Raw genomic sequence first — 17,348 nt, forward strand, 5'->3', positions numbered from 1 at the left:
CATTTAGTGTAGCTTAATTCTACGATTATCATGCCGGCTATCAAATTCATCAACAAAACAGTTTAAATCAATTCCCTCGGCACGTGCACTTTCAATGGACGGTAATGCGATATTACTCACTCTAGCACTGGTCATGGAATTTCTGAGAAATGTTACACGCCATGCAACACGCTCTGCTTACCTTACAGCATGCTCTACATACAGCATGCTCTGCATACAGCATGCTCTGCATACATGATGCTCTGCATACCTTACCGCATGCTTCTCAGTCACACATCTTTGGTTGTTGCCAACTCACTAGACTGTCAAGCAATTTCATAACGTTGCCTTCTAGTCTGCTGCTTTTGCACCAGTGAAACCCTCACTGAGAGAACTTAGCTTTTCTCGGATATGGTCCCTGTAGATGAGAAAGTGCTTTTCTCCCTCCTTCTGATATTCCCTTGAGGACTCTGTCATTTGGAGAGGAGCCTTTAGCTGCGTAGCCTCCTATGGACTTTTATTTAAGCATAACATGCTCCCAGGGAAGGTAATGGTTCCACTTCAGTCGCTAACCCCGTCTGTTACCACACCTGCTCCCATAGACCTTGAGCTGTGTTGCAAGACATGCAGTCCAAGCTTAGTCCTTGTTAGAGGATTTTTTTGTTTACGGAGTCAGTGTGTCACTGGGAAGACGTTCAACAACCAGCAGAAGTGACTTGTTGTGACGCAGTGCGGCAACCTCAGCAACCCGATAAGGAGTTGTCTGTACGACCCAGACAGTCTAGACAGCTTCGGGTTGTCACTGTACTTCCTCGCTTCCCCATGGTTGACAGTTCACAGACTGTGCAGCAGTACCATGATCTTGTGTCCGGCTCCGTCAGACGACTGGCTTTTAAGAGCTCCCACAAGTCGTCGCTGTCTGGAGATTCTCAGATGGACTATGGATCTGACCAAGGAACTGGGCCTCCTGGTCAATTTTGAGGAGTCTCAGCTCGTCCCATCCCAGACCATTGTCTCCCTGGGTATGGATCTTCAGAGTCGAGCTTTTCGGGCTTTTCCGTCGGCCCCAAGGATCTTCCAAGCCCTAGAATGCATCCAGAGCATGCTGAGAAGGAACCGATGCTCAGTCAGGTAGTGGATGAGTCTAACAGGGACACTTTCATCGCTGGCCCTGTTCATCGTGTTAGGGAGACTCCACCTCCCCCCCTTCAGTATCATCTAGCTGCTCACTGGATAAAGGACATGACGCTAGAGACGGTCTCAGTTCCTGTTTCCGAAGAGAGGAGGTCTTCTCTCGCGTGGTGTAAGAACAGCTTTCTTCTCAAGGAAGTCTATCTTTGGCTGTTCAGAAACCCGACCGCCTTCTCCTCTCGGACGCATCAGACACGGGCTGGGGTGCGACTTTGGACGGACAGGAATGCTCGGGAACATGGAATCAGGAACAAAGGACACTTCACATCAATTGCAAGGAGTTGTTGGCGGTTCTTCTGGCCTTGATTAACTTCAAGTCCCTCCAGCTTAACAAAGTGGTGGAGGTGGACTCTGACAACACCACAGCCCTGGCTTACATCTTCAAGCAGGGAGGGACTCTTTCGTGAAGTTGTTCTAGATCGCAAGGGACCTCCTCATCTGGTCTAAAGATCGAAAGCTCACGCTGGTAACGAGGTTCATTCAGGGCGGTATGAATGTCATGGCAGATCACCTCAGCCGGAAGGGTCAGGTCATCCCCACAGAGTGGACCCTTCACAAGAATGTTTGCAGCAGACTTTGGGCCCTGTGGGGTCAGCCAACCATAGATCTGTTCTCTACCTCGATAACCTAGAGACTCCTGTTGTATTGTTCTCCGATTCCAGACCCAGCAGCAGTTCACGTGGATGCTTTTCTGCTGGATTGGTTCCATCTCGACCTGTATGCATTCCCGCCGTTCAAGATTGTCAACAGGGTACTTCAGAAGTTCTCCTCTCGCAAAGGGACACGGCTGACGTTGGTTGGCTCCGCTCTGGCCCGCGAGAGAATGGTTCTTAGAGGTACTGCAATGGCTGGTCGACATTCCCAGGACTCTTCCTCTAGGAGTGAACCTTCTACGTCTACCTCACGTAAAGAAGGTACACCCAAACCTCCACGCTCTTCGTTTGACTGCCTTCAGACTTTCGAAAGACTCTCAAGAGCTAGGGGCTTTTCGAAGGAGGCAGCCAGAGCGATTGCCAAAGCAAGGAGAACATCCACTCTCAGAATCTATCAGTCTCAAGGGGAAGTCTTCCGTAGCTGGTACAAGACCAATGCAGTTTCCTCAACCAGTACCACTGTAACCCAGATTGCTGACTTCCTGTTATATCTAAGGAAAGTAAGATCCCTTTCAGCTCCTACGATCAAGGGTTACAGAAGTATGTTGGCAGCGGTTTTCCGCCACAGAGGCTTGGATCTTTCCACCAACAAAGATCTACAGGACCTCCCTAGGTCTTTTGAGACCTCAAAGGAACGTCGGTTGTCCACTCCAGGCTGGAATCTAGACGTGGTCCTAAGGTTCCTTATGTCATCAAGATTTGAACCTCTCCAATCAGCCTCTTTTTAGGACCTCACATTAAAAACTCTTTTCCTCGTGTGCTTGACAACAGCTAAAAGAGTAAGTGAGATCCACACCTTCAGCAGGATCATTGTTTTCACATCTGAAACGGCTACATGTTCCTTGCAGCTCGGTTTTTGCTAAACGAGCTTCCTTCACGTCCTTGGCCTAAGTCGTTCGAGATCCCAAGCCTGTCCAACTTGGTGGGGAATGAACTGGAGAGAGTACTTTGCCCAGTTAGAGCTCTTAGGTACTATCTAAAAAGGTCTTAACCTTTACGAGGACAATCAGAAGCCTTATGGTGTGCTATCAAGAAACCTTCTTTTCCAAGTTCTAAGAACTCAGTTTCTTACTATTCAGGCTTCTGATTAGAGAAGCACATTCTCATCTGAAGGAAGAAGACCTTGCTTTGCTGAAGGTAAGGACACATGAAGTGAGAGCTGTGGCTACTTCAGTGGCCTTCAAACAGAGCCATTCTCTGCAGAGTGTTATGGATGCAACCTATTGGAGAAGCAAGTCAGTGTTCGCATCATTCTATCTCAAAGATGTCCAGTCTCTTTACGAGTACTGCTACACCCTGGGACCATTCGTAGCAACGAATGCAGTAGTAGGCGAGGGCTCAGCCACTACATTCCCATAATCCCATAACCTTTTAACCTTTCTCTTGAATACTTTTTATGGGTTGTACGGTCGGCTAAGAAGCCTTCCACATCCTTGTTGATTTGGCGGGTGGTCAATTCTTTCTTGAGAAGCGCCGAGGTTAAAGGTTGTGATGAGGTCCTTTAGTATGGGTTGCAGCCCTTGATACTTCAGCACCTTAGAGTTGTTCAGCCTCCTAAGAGGAACGCTGCGCTCAGTAAGGAAGACGAACTTATTTAAGGCAGAGTAATGGCTCAAGTCGACTTCCTTACCAGGTACTTGTAATTTCATTGTTATTTTGAATAACTGATAATATGAAATACGGGATACTTAGCTTCTTGATATACATGTACACTGGTTTTCACCCACCTCCCTGGGTGTGAATCAGCTACATGATTATCGGGTAAGTTTAATATTGAAAAATGTTATTTTCATTAGTAAAATAAATTTTTGAATATACTTACCCGATAATCATGATTTAATTGACCCACCCTTCCTCCCCATAGAACCAGTGGACCGAGGAAAAATTGAAGTGGTGTCAACAAGAAGTACTGCAGTACCTGGCCACAGGTGGCGCTTGTGAGTACACCCCCCTCTTGTATAGCGATCGCTGGCGTATCCCTTCCGTAGAATTCTGTCGGGCAACGGAGTTGACAGCTACATGATTATCGGGTAAGTATATTCAAAAATTTATTTTACTAATGAAAATAACATTTTAAAAACTGTTTTAAAATGCTGGTGCAATGGAAGATAAACTATTCAAAATAGTATTGTAGTTGCCATATGGCTTTTGACATGAATATAAATACTGTACATACAGGTGAGTGAACTACTCTGCTAAGGTTTGTTTTTATACAAACTTGCAACAAGTTGTTTTTATTTCAGTACCATTTATGTTCCATTGGCAAACAAAAAGCAAGTTCCCATAGAATAGGAGAGTTCTGTCAAAACCTGAAGAGAGAGATATTTTTCATGTTCAAGATGTTTCGTAAAAGTGTTTGAAATTTGAGACTTAGAAATAGTATAATTTCAGTCTATTCACTATTAAAGTTTTATAGCATACAGTAGGCTATAGATGAAAGGTTTATTTTTAAATCCTACTGACTTATATTAGAGGCATATTCATCTCATTAAGTACTTCTAGGGACTGTCCTCTTAGGTTAATAATCTGTGAGGCTATCTGTTCACCATTGTGTCATGTGAGGATTATACTTGGTTCAACTATTTTACTTGTTCATATAAATTATAAGCAATAGCTTTAGTTTAAGTGGTTTTCCCCTAGGTAAATAAACAGCATAGTAACGTACTACTACCAACCAAAAGGTGAGACTTCCCTTGGTAGGGGGAGCTCTATGTCACACCTGCCAAACTTTTTTTCTCTTCATTCTGACACAAGGTAAATAATAATGAATTCATATATTGTCGTGGCAATTTCTAGTGATCAAACCTTCAAACTGCTAAAAGAGGATACTTAAATTGTATGAGTAGAAAATATGAGCTGCACACCATGTTTACAGCATTTATAAAGAAGATAAATATGTCTGATTTGAGCCTTTGGGTATATATCCTGCTTATTTCAATGAAGCTTAGCTTCCTCTGCAAAGCTTACAATGTCTATTATAAAGAAATTAAAGTTCCCATTCTTGCTCACTCCTATTGCTTCCCCCCTAGGATATTATGGTTGCACACTCATACTGTGGTGTTCTAGGGTTAACTAACTAGGCATGGCTATGCTGCATATTTTGTGCCGATTTATCACTAATTGTACTGCTTGTGTCATTTACTATTATCGATTGTCAGTTTTGAGTTTTAGTATTTTTTCTTTGTTAGGTAGTTAAAATTTATGATGATATGTCTTCTACTTGTTTTAAAATTTGTTTGTGTGCTAAATGTTCAGAAATTTTAATAATTCTATTTTTCCACATTTTTTACTACAGATTGATCTTGAAAGAAAGGTGACTGTCGAAGAGGCAGAAGCTTGGTGTAAAGAAAATGGAGATTTACCGTATGTAGAAACTTCAGCCAAAGATGCAACAAATGTTGATACTTCTTTTATGATGTGCCTGAGACGATGGGCTAACATTGAAGGACGACAGGTACAGTGCTTTTATTTCAAGATACACAATCATATGCATTTTGAGCAGCTGCTAAATTGTATTTAATTATGAATCTTATATATCAACATCTTGAAAATCAAATTTAGCATACAATGTGCCTCACACAGCAGCAGCATATATTACGATGGGGCTTTTGTATCGTCTTTTAAAACCACCTGCTCAAATAGGACTTGCCTGTTGTACTGGTGGAAGGCTCTACTTTGATATGTATATTTTTCATTACTGCACTGTATGATAAAATCAATCTGTGATAGCCTTTTCACGAAATATCTTTATTAAAGGGTTTTAACGATGAGTTTTTCCTAAAAGAATAAAACCTGCCATTTCATTAAGAGTATCTTAATCACAAGCCAATTCAATCATTGAATCTTGTTAAAAAAGTACATATAGTAAATTGAGGTAGGTATATATAGGGGGTTACCTACACACTAACCTATCTGCATGCCTTCACTTTTGTTTGTACAGTTTGTGTCAGCTGATACGAGTTGTTTTAAGGATCTTCCTCGTCAGGAATGTGTGGATTTATTTCCCTCAAAAGGGGAAAAGTATGACTCTAACTAGAATAATTACACACTTTAAAGCCAATACCTCTTGATGCCATTTCTTATGTGACACTTTTTTTATTCTGTTGGGACCACTTGCCATTTTTCTACAATTTCTGTCTGGTACAGGGGTTGTTTGTGGAGGAGTTTGGATGACCAATTCCTTCTCTATTCTTGGATAAACAATTCATTCTCTATTCTTTCTTGCTAACTGTAAACATTCCCCATATGCTCATCGACACACCCCTGGAATCTGTTGCTTTTGCTCCTGAAACACCGGACCAGATTCGCAATTTCCCATTGGAGTCTCAGGAGTTGCTGCAGCCTCTCTGGCCAACTCTGGGCCTCTCAAGAAGTACTGCATTGGTTACCTTTTTGGTGTGCAGTAATTAGCGACAACCAAATTCTTCTCCTAGTGTTCTATCTGCTACTGTGGTCCCTTTTATTGACATGCACCTTCCACTGCTGCCAATTGTTCAGCTGCTTTTACTTCCCGACATTTGACAGAATTCTGCCTTGATTTTTAGGTTCTCTGTCATGCTGGTAGAGATGTAGCAGGTGTAAGACACTTTTTTTTTATCCTTGGATTCTACCACCCTCCTTTGCTCATCTTCTGTCTTCAAACCATAAGATAGGGAGATAGCTTGGACTTCATATACTCTCCCATAAGAAGACTAAATGAACTGTGCCCAGTTGCACCATGAAGTTAAAAGTGATTGAATAGCAAGATGGAAGAAAGAAGGGACCACAGTAATGGAGGGAGGATAAAAAGTGGATGTGGCTTGGAGCCTTAGGGATGCTTCAAATACCCTTTATTGATTCCTACACTGTACTATACGAGATGCACTGATAGGACTAACCCCCCCCCCTATGAGTTATCTTTCCTTTTATCGCTGTAATCCTCAAGGACTGCAGAATAATCTTTTGAAGGTTAATAATGATGTAAATGATATTAAATAGTTATATAAAAACAACAAACAAGAAAAATAAAGAGCACAGCAGTTTTATGGTAACCAACCAAGCAGGATTTATGGTTTAAAGGTTACCATGAGGGTGATGGGACGATGACATAAGAGTAGACCGACCATATGTACAGATAACTTGCCCCCCCCCCCCCCCCCCAATACTAGAACCAAGGATAGCCAAATAATGACTGCTGACAACTCACTTAACAGGTAGACCTTTTGACTTCCCAACCCCCTCCCTAACTTGCAAAAATTGTGAGGATCCAGATACTAAAAGAAACTATTGAGATTAACTCTTTTACCCCCGGGGTATTTGGAAATTTCCAACCCTTAACCCCCAGGGGGTTATTTTTTTCCAAGCACATTTTGCAGTATATTTTCTTCAAATTGCTCTAACAGCCTTAATTTTTGTCATAGAGAGGTCAGGTTGGTCTCATTCTCTTGGAAAATGCCTGAATTTTCTCAAAAAATTATCAAAAAATATGAAAAATAATTTTTATAGCATTTTTTTGCAAGGACGTACCGGTACGTCCATGGGGGTAAAGGGATGGCTTTTGTGAAACGTACCAGTACGTCCTTTGGGGGTAAAAGGGTTAAACAAGGCTCGAATTCCTGGCCCTGACCCATGGATGTTTTCCAATAGCTTGTCCAACACATTTTTCCAAAATAAAAGTAAATTGTTAGTGTATCTGAGTATCCCAATGCAAGGGAATCCAAACCAAATATTGAAAATGTCTGTGATATGAAACCCATAATGTTTTTATTTTGGATAGCTAATAAGATGTAGTCAGTTACTTATTTGAGACCATGTGTGAAAAAATTCAAAATATTAAGAAAAACTCTACCTTAACCCTTTTACCCCCCAAAGGACGTATTGGTATGTTTCACAAAAGCCATCCCTTTACCCCCATGGACGTACCGGTATGTCCTTGCAAAAAAATGCTAAAAAAATTTATTTTTTCATATTTTTGATAATTTTTTGAGAAAATTCAGGCATTTTCCAAGAGAATGAGACCAACCTGACCTCTCTACGACAAAAATTAAGGCTGTTAGAGCAATTTAAAGAAAATATACTGCAAAATGCGCTGGGGAAAAAATAACCCCCTGGGGGTTAAGGGTTGGAAAATTCCAAATAGCCTGGGGGTAAAAGGGTTAAAGAAAGGTTTGATATTTCAGTATGATTTGCTAATTTCTTTTAAGCTAAGCAAAATTATTTTAGGAACTTACATGCAGGTAAAAGAAAACAAGTTACACTAATGATGGCCTGCACAAGTTATGCATAATAGGTGCTTTATTATTGTTTTTAAAAGCTAAATTATTTTTTGCTATTATAATTATTTTCTTCCAGGAAAGACTACCTATGCCAGACACTGTACAGTTAGATAGCAGTGGGTCACATCATCATTTTTGTTCTTGTTCCTCATAACCAAATACGGTAAGTGTTACATTATTTCTGTGAAATTTAGAGACTTCAGATTTTCAAACTACTGTATATAATCTTTACAAAATTTGATTAAGAGTGGGGTTATCTCAAGACATACAATTATTTTACATACATGCCTCATACTAAAATAACCATAATGCCTGATTACCATATTAAAAGTGACAAATTCATGTGTACTACCAAAATTCAGCAACAATTAAAAGTGAGACCATCTTGCACTTACTTGCCAAAACCCTCTCTCTTCTATAATTGATGTCATCTGGTGCTTTTCCAAATTTCAACTAAAGCATTGTTTCATCACAATTGTAATAAGTTGATATAGTATATAGTGCTGTATTGTATTTTTCTCATCCAAGTTGATATAGTTATAGTGCTGTCTTGTATTTTTCTCATCCTGATTCTTTGCAATCAATTTTAGTACATCAATGGTATGATTGTGATTTAGATGTTTTTAGTGGTTATTGTGTATTGTTTTAACCAGATTTCTATCACCAGGAAATTTTCTGTATTGATGCAAATGTGTTCCATAATACTATATTTTAGTTGTGTATCTAGTATAGTTCCATAAATATGGAATCCACCATAAGCTGTGATTACAAAAATTGCATGAAATTTTCATAAAGTTGCTGAATAGATTGTGTAAAAAAAATAATACATTGCTTCGTTTTAAAGTTATAGTCAAGCACAGTTGATAGGAAAGTAGTTGCAAAGGACTTCAGCATTGTTACAAATCCTTCTAACAAGTCCTTCTTAAAATTAATAAGTACACCTTTTGGGTGCTGTTACAGACTTTCATGAGCTAGAAGCTGCGAGTAGTTTACTCACCTTTCCCAGATATAGCAACATGAAAAACATAGTCCGCTATGCTCATGGAAGAATATGGATTGCTATGGTTTTTTCCTTTCTCCATAATGAAAAAACTTTCATAGGCCATTGTGATGTCCCATCAGAATGTTGGTCAACAGGATATACTTCTTTACAGAGCTGCCGAAATAGCTTTTGATTTTATCCAAGCTTCCGTGTTATTACAGATCTGGCAAGTTTTTATTAACATCCAGTTACTAAACTTTCATTCCAAGTTTATTCACAGGCAAGATTTGGGCCTAAGTTTTTAGCCGGACCGTAGTATTAAATGCTGAAGGTGGAGAGTAGATTTTCCCTATTATTTGTTAGGAGATACTAGGCAGGACTAGATTATCACAGATACTACTATCCAAAGGAATGGGTATGACAAAGTTTTGGGAATTTGTAATTACCATTTCTGGTAGTATTGAAAGCTGTTAAGTAGACCCTCTCATTTGTACTGAAGATCATTCAAAGACAAGCACAATGAATCCATAAAGTAGGCATTATATAAACCTTAAGCTGAACACAGTCTTTCTAATTTCATTGCCCAGGTTTGCAGGGGAGAGTTTAACTGTCAAATGAGGATAGTTTCTAGTATAAAAAATAAAATTTTAATAACTTGAGAGAGTTTGGTAAATTCTCACGTTCTGAACAACTACGATCTAAGTCACTGTTGGCCACAACACAACACAAAAGGAATGAGGATCTTTATCCTCTAGCAATAACTCACTTGAACATGTAACACAAATGCATCTAAACACCAGTAGACGACATCCCTGATTAAGCTAAAGCAAAATTTCAATATTATAACCGCTCAATCTGGAAGTGCAGACTGCTATGAAAGACCAATCTACACTCTACGAGTGACAGGAATACTGAGTCTTATCCACAACACTAATTACAATAAAACGCCATATAATCGGCAATAGTGTATTTGGAGGCTTAGTCTATTGGAAGGAGGGAGAATGGGAAATTTAGTTTCTAATGATATACGTTGACACAAGCGAGCTTGTTAAGCGCCCCCTTCAGATGACCCCGCTACCATCGTACTGTCACCCTATTCACCATCAATATATTCTAATAAGTGTTATTGAACTTCAACTGTCAGTTTCCTACCAGAATCGACAACAAAAGTGAAGGGATCTCTCTCTTTCCGTTTATCCAGTTTCTCTACTATGAAAAGTTATCATAACTCAGTATCAGAAAATGAATCGGCTCTTTCAATATCTTTATCACTGAAGGATTCGGAAGTAGAATTCTCCTCATCCAATAGCTTATTAATATCCAAGTCCTCTTCTTCTGGTAATTATTTAATTTCTCCTTAAGAAATATGCCTCTTCTTGCGAAAAGAAAAAAAGCAAAAGATTGAATTATTACGAAGAACGTTTGAAGTGTACTGAAAAAAGTGAGCCGTCTAGTGTCAAGCGCTCGACTAAAAAAAACATTGACTGGCAGCCTATTACTTTCTACTTAAATCTTACATGTGCTGAAAGTGTTGCCAAATGATGTTCCTCCACTTTCTATATGAGTAAACATATTACAGGGATGACAGCTTGAAAAATGTGTGTTTAAAATAATAAATGTAATATTACGTGGAAAGTGATACAGAGTAGATCGTAGTAAATGTATCATCATGTGAATGACGCTTACCAGGTTAAGGAGGAATAAGACCAGCTTCTGAATAGGAATAATGTAAGTGTATCTGCCACTTCAAGTCAGAACTGTTGGAGAAAACAAGGTAGTAAGAACACTTTGTTTGTTCTTAAAAACTAAACCTTGAGATGCTAGTGCCCCCGTGCTTATGATAATTTTGAAGGGAGGCCACATGGCCACCTACAGGTCTAATAATGTGTTGAAGCTTCTTAAAATAAAGTTAATGTGTTAAAAGTTTCAATATTTTTATCTAATTTTCATTACAGATAGCTAATTCAGGTGGAGCTTGTAATGGATGAATTGATAGACTGCAGACTGAAATATGAGGTGTATGGGATAATCCAGTAGGCTTAAGACTTCTGATGTTGGAGAGGAGATAATTTATAGAATTTATAATTAATATGTGATAAAACTGAACTTAATTATATTTTATATTCACCACCTGCTAGTGATAATATTGTGTAGAATGGGATTTTTTTAAAGGCTAGTTATTTATTATTTGTGATTTAATGTAAATTTTCTTCTGAGTGAATCAGAAAATTATATTGTAGAATTCTACTGCAAGAACAATTTCGTTAAATATAAGTGCTAAGGCAGGGCATAATATATACATAAATAAGGCCATTTCACACTAGATGCTGAACTTTAATGTGATGCCAAAAATCATTACACAAGATATTATGCAAGCGATGTTTATTTGAGAATGACTAGTTTTACTTTTACACACAGGAGATAAGCTACAGCAATTATTGTCCTTATAACTGTGAAAATAGAGGAATTCTAATGTACTTATACTTGTGAATTAATCTATCTATATACCAAGGCACTTACCCCAATTTTGGGGGGTAGCCAACATCAAACAAATGAAAAAAAAGGGGACCTTTCCTCTCTATGCTCCTCCCAGCCTGACGAGGGAATCAACCGAGTTCGGCTGGTATTGCTAGTGTGCCACAGCGTAAATGCAGCGTAAACCACAGATGAAGTATGTCAATTATACAACTATGAAGTCAAGTGTTTGGCCAATTTATGAAATAGCTCCACATAAATCATGAGAGAGAGAGAGAGAGAGAGGAGAGAGGAGAGAGAGAGAGAGAGAGAGGAGAGAGAGAGAGAGAGAGAGAGCCTTACCTTATTGCCTTATTTTTTGTTTGGGTTCCCCCAGGTCCCTCAGTGTGAGGCACCTCGTATATCCACCAGAGAGTTGCTAATACATCTTCCGGTGTATTTTGCATCTTCCAGTCTTGGATGGTCGGGATGCATCTTAGGTATTTATCGAGCTGATTTTTAAATGCATCTACGCTCACTCCTGATATTTTTCTTAGATGAGCTGGCAGCACATTAAATAGTCGCTGCATTATCGATGCTGGTGCGTAGTGGATTAATGTCCTGTGCGCCTTTCTCAGTTTACCTGGAATGCTTTTTGGCACTATTAATCTACCTCGGCTTGCTCTTTCTGATACTTTAAGCTCCATGATGTTTTCAGCAATTCCTTCTATTTGCTTCCATGCTTGTATTATCATGTAGCGTTCTCTTCTCCTTTCTAGACTGTATAGTTTTAAAAATTGCAGTCTTTCCCAGTAATCAAGGTCCTTAACTTCTTCTATTCTAGCAGTATAGGACCTTTGTACACTCTCTATTTGCGCAATATCCTTTTGGTAGTGTGGGTACCATATCACATTGCAGTACTCGAGTGTACTACGCACATAAGTTTTGTAAAGCATAATCATGTGTTCAGCTTTTCTTGTTTTAAAGTGTCTGAATAACATTCCCATTTTTGCTTTACATTTAGCCAACAGTGTTGCTATTTGGTCGTTGCATAACATATTCCTATTTAAAATTACACCAAGGTCTTTAATTGCTTCCTTGTTTGTGATTGTCTCATTATTAGGTCCCTTGTATGCATACACCATTCCTTCTCTGTTTCCATAATTTATTGATTCGAATTTATCGGAGTTAAATACCATCCTATTTATCTCCGCCCATTCATATATTTTGTTTAGATCTCTTTGTAGTGAGTTCCTATCTTCATCACAAGTAATTTCTCTACTTATTCTTGTGTCATCGGCGAAACTTCTCACTACGGAGTTTTCAACATCACAGTCTATGTCTGAGATCATAATAACAAATAGCAGTGCATCTAATACCGTACCTTGGGGCACACCAGATATTACCTGGGCGTCATTTGCAACCACTATCTGTTTTCTGTTTTGCAGGAATTCTTTTACCCATTTTCCTATCTTTCCCACAATATTATGCTTTCTCATTTTTTTCTCCAATATGTTATGGTCTACCTTGTCAAAGGCTTTTGCAAAATCTAGATAGATCACATCTGTGTCTTTTTCATTTATCATATTATTGTATATGTTTTCATAGTGAGCTATCAGTTGGGTCTGTGTACTTTTTCCAGGTACGAAACCGTGTTGACCCATATTAAACAAATTATTTTTGACCAAATGGTTCATTATTTTCTTTTTTATTACCCTCTCATACACTTTCATAATATGTGATGTTAGACTAACAGGTCTATAGTTGCTTGCCTCTAGTCTTGATCCACTTTTGAAGATAGGGGTTATATAAGCTAATTTATGTTTAACATATATCTCGCTCATATCTATACTCTGTCTTAGCAGTATTGCAAGTGGCTTCGCGATAGTGTTTGCAGTTTTTTTTAACAAAATCGCTGGAACTCCATCTGGTCCGGCTGCCGATCCATTTTTAATTTCGTTTATAGCCGTGACAATATCTGCTTCATTAATATCTATATCCGTTAGATATTCAACATTTTCTTCTCTCATTTCTGTTTCATTATTCTCATTCGCAATTCTTGGCGTGAACTCACTCTCATATTTTTCTGCTAATATGTTGCATATTTCCTTTTTTTCATTCGTTAGCCGTCCTTCAATTCTTAGAGGGCCTATTTCTATTCTCCTTTTATTCATCTTTTTTGCATAGGAGTAAAGTACTTTGGGGTTTCTTTTTATATTTTGAAGTGTCCTTTCTTCTAAGTCCCTTTTTTCATTTTCTTTCGACTGTATAATCTTTTGTTCTGCATTTTCTATCTTACATTTTATTTCCCTCATTTTCCACACATTTTTTTCTTTTGCAAGATTTTTCTTCCACTTTTTAATTTTCTGAAATAAGATCCTTCTGTCTCTTGGTATGCACGTCTTTTGTTTATTGTTTTTTTTCGGTACATATTTTTCAACAATTTTCTCCAGTATTTTGTACAGTATATCCGTATTTACCTGTATATTATCACTTATAAATACATTTTTCCATTCTTTATTCAGTTCTTCATTTATTTCTGACCATTTTATATTCTTACTGTAAAAGTTGTATTTTCCATATCCTTCCCAAAGTTTTGTGCTTTTATTAATTCTGTGATCACTTGCTTTGGAATGAACTATCAATTCTATGACATTGTGGTCTGAAATTCCCGTGTTATACACTATTATTTCTTTAACATAATTCACCTCATTCACAAATACTAGATCTAGGACATTTTCCTTTCTTGTTGGAATGTGGTTTATTTGTTGCATATTATGTTCTAATAGCATATCTTGAAGCTTTTCAAATTGCCTCTTATCTTCTGCGCTACTATTACTATCTTTTTTATATGTATACATACAACCACTTTCTTCTATCCGTTCTTTCCAATCCACGAAAGGAAAGTTAAAATCTCCGGATAGGAGTATATTCCAGTCTTTATGGTTTCTACATATATCATCTATTTTTTCTATTATTATGTCAAACTCCTTAGTGTTTGGGGGTCTGTAAACTACAATATTCATTAGTTTTTCAAATTCAAATTCTACCGCAATCAATTCACATTCTGTGTTGCTGTATTTTTCACATACTTTTCCTTGATTTATGTCTCTTCCATATATTGCGGTTCCCCCTTGATTCCTATTTTTTCTGTCTGATCTATAAGTTTGGAAACCCTTTATCTGGTCATCACTGCCAGTCTCTTGGGAATACCATGTTTCACTTATATTTAATATATCTATTTTTTCAATTTGGGTTAGTTCTTCTAAGAACTCTATCTTCCTTTTGGAGTTACTCGTGACTAAACCCTGTGCATTCATTACTATTATGGTTTGTGTTTCATCCCCATTATTTAATATTGGTAATAATATGGATTCTCCCATGCTTCCTTCCTGTTCTGATATGATGTTCTTTTCTTCATTTCCCGGAATTCTGCCATTAAAAAATCCAACTTTTCTATTATATTTGCTCTTTCGCCTTCATATTTATTTGTGTGTGTATACCTGCAACTGTCCCCATATCTGCACCAGCCCCTGGCATTATAGATGCATTCTTTGTAGTTGGGCTCTAAATGTGAAGGTTTGGGTTGAAAGCCCTCATATCTTGGGGCTCTTGGTTCAAAGCGCGGTTTATACACGGCCTGCTTTTTTGTTTCTTTTTTTGTTTCTTTTTTGCTTTCATTTTTCTTTTCAGTTTGCTGAGTTTTCTTACTTTCATTCATGGTTGCAGGATGCATATATCTACATTTTTTGTTGTAAATGCATCCTTTTCCTTCTTTTAGGTTTTTGCATATTTTTGGATGGAGATCTCTGCATTCGTCTCCATATCCGTCTAAATACGCACATTTACCATATATTTCATAATTATGGCATATCTTTGGATGCTTGTAGTAGCATCTTTCGCCAAATCTGCAATTCCCTCTTTTCAGCATATTGCAGACTATATCCTTCTTTTCTATTTTTTCTTGTTCTTGCTCTTCCCTAAAATTATGTAGGTCCGGGTAGAGTCTCTTGGGTCTATTATTTGTTTCCATCTGGTAATTTATTTCTTCATAAGTATGTTGTTGGATGGCATCATAGGTTATATCAATGATTTCTTCTGCATCCTTACACATATCCTGTTCATTGTTCTCTTCTTCTTCTTTTTCTTCTTCTTCTTCTTCTGTTTCTTCTTCTTCCTCTTCTTTATCTTCAACTATTTGCAGATTTAGTCTCGACTTAATTATATTTTCTATCCAGACTAAGCATGTTGAGCAGAATACCTTTGTGTCTTTATTTTTTATTTTTTGCTGTATTTCAGCACATGTGGGATGTGTTGGGACATGACAGGCATCACATTTTCTAATCAATTGTTGAGGATTATTAATGGAATACCATATCTTACATGTATTACACCATTTTGGCATTCTTTTTCCCATTGCATCAATCAGCATATTCACCATATTGGACTTCTTATTGTTCTTTGATGGAATGTGTTGATTGATGTAGACTTTCTTTATAAGTCTCTTTATCACTTGGATTTTCTTTGGAATTTCTTCAATTATTTTGCTGATGTTTTCCGCAGATTTGCTCCAGTTTATTGGATCATATTGTTTCAATATGTCTGCGAATATTTTTCCGTCACATTGGTTGACGTTACTAGTGACCTCTGTTATCAGACGGTCGAGCTCCTGTTTCGCCAACTCATGGAATTTATTTTTCCTGAGTCCAGCGATGTCTCTCCAAGCCTTGCCCGTGTTGTACATAGCCATCTTGATTAGATTTTTAGTAATTCACAAGATAACTATTCTATGCCGACGTTTTATCCCACTTCTCCGACCTCAAACTAATCACTGACTATTCACGAAAACTTGTAGCTATATTGCACTCGATAGCCTTTTGTTATCCGCGTTAAATCATGATATTTATAGGTTCGCAAAAGTGTAATCACTAACCGGCACACAGATACAAAACTGCGAGAGAGAGAGAGAGAGAGAGAGAGAGAGAGAGGAGAGAGAGTAGAGAGAGAGAGAGAGAGAGAGAGAGAGAAGGGGGGGGGGGCTAACTTCCCAGATAAATTATAGGTAGCCAACAAAAAAATAACAAGCAAACATAGGTCATGGTCATACATTTCAACAGGTTGAACTCTTCCTTGTATTTTGAAAATTTGATGAAACATACGAATAGCCAGGTAACAAATTTATTACAAAAGAAAAATTGGTATAATATAATAAGATTGTGTTATTGCCTTGCAAGGCAACAAATGAGAAAGCAATACTTTTTTGCAACACCTCAAACCTAATGAAAAACTTAGGAAATTGGTAAGTTACCAAGTTGCTCATATAGTTTCTCTATTTCCTAAGTTTTTCATTAGGTTTGAGGAGTTGCAAAAAGTAATGCTTTCTCATTTGTTGCCTTGCAAGGCAATAACACAATCCTATTATATTATACCAATTTTTCTTTTGTAATAAATTTGTAGCTTCTCATCCTGTGTGTGTGAACTAGACAGCATGGGAATCAGCATTTCTCCATTAGCAACATAACTTGTATAGCATGTGGTGTGAATTGGCATTTATCTCCAAATTGTTGAAAACAGGATCTGACAAAAAAAAAAAAAAAAAAAAAAACTCAATTTGGAATCTTGTTTTCCTGTCTGTTTCTTATGCTGTTTATTTCTTTAAGTACTATTCAGCATTTATATATTTCTTATCTGAATTTTTATATACTTTACCGGTAGACTTGCTTCTTTAGTAAAAAAAAAATTGTCAAATGATTGTAAGCTCCTTATATCATTAGAATAGGAAAGTGGCGATACCACCTCATTTTCATAACACTAACTTCTTTGTGCAGTGTATTT

The 17,348-nt window shown here is 37.8% G+C and overlaps 1 protein-coding gene across 1 annotated transcript in view; it reads left to right on the top strand.

Annotated features, from left to right (window-relative positions):
* Nucleotides 1-11,170, top strand: part of LOC137630885 (ras-related protein Rab-9A-like) — a 48,080-nt gene extending 36,910 nt beyond the window's left edge. Inside the window, exons 5-7 of the mRNA XM_068362418.1 lie at nt 5,119-5,277; nt 8,154-8,240; nt 11,015-11,170. Of these exons, the coding sequence (XP_068218519.1) occupies nt 5,119-5,277; nt 8,154-8,231 (237 nt within the window). The 3' untranslated portion in view covers nt 8,232-8,240; nt 11,015-11,170. The remainder of the gene's footprint in view (nt 1-5,118; nt 5,278-8,153; nt 8,241-11,014) is intronic.
* Nucleotides 11,171-17,348: the final 6,178 nt, after the last annotated feature.

Source organism: Palaemon carinicauda, chromosome 39 (assembly GCF_036898095.1).
Source record: "Palaemon carinicauda isolate YSFRI2023 chromosome 39, ASM3689809v2, whole genome shotgun sequence".
Classification (NCBI taxonomy): domain Eukaryota; kingdom Metazoa; phylum Arthropoda; class Malacostraca; order Decapoda; family Palaemonidae; genus Palaemon; species Palaemon carinicauda.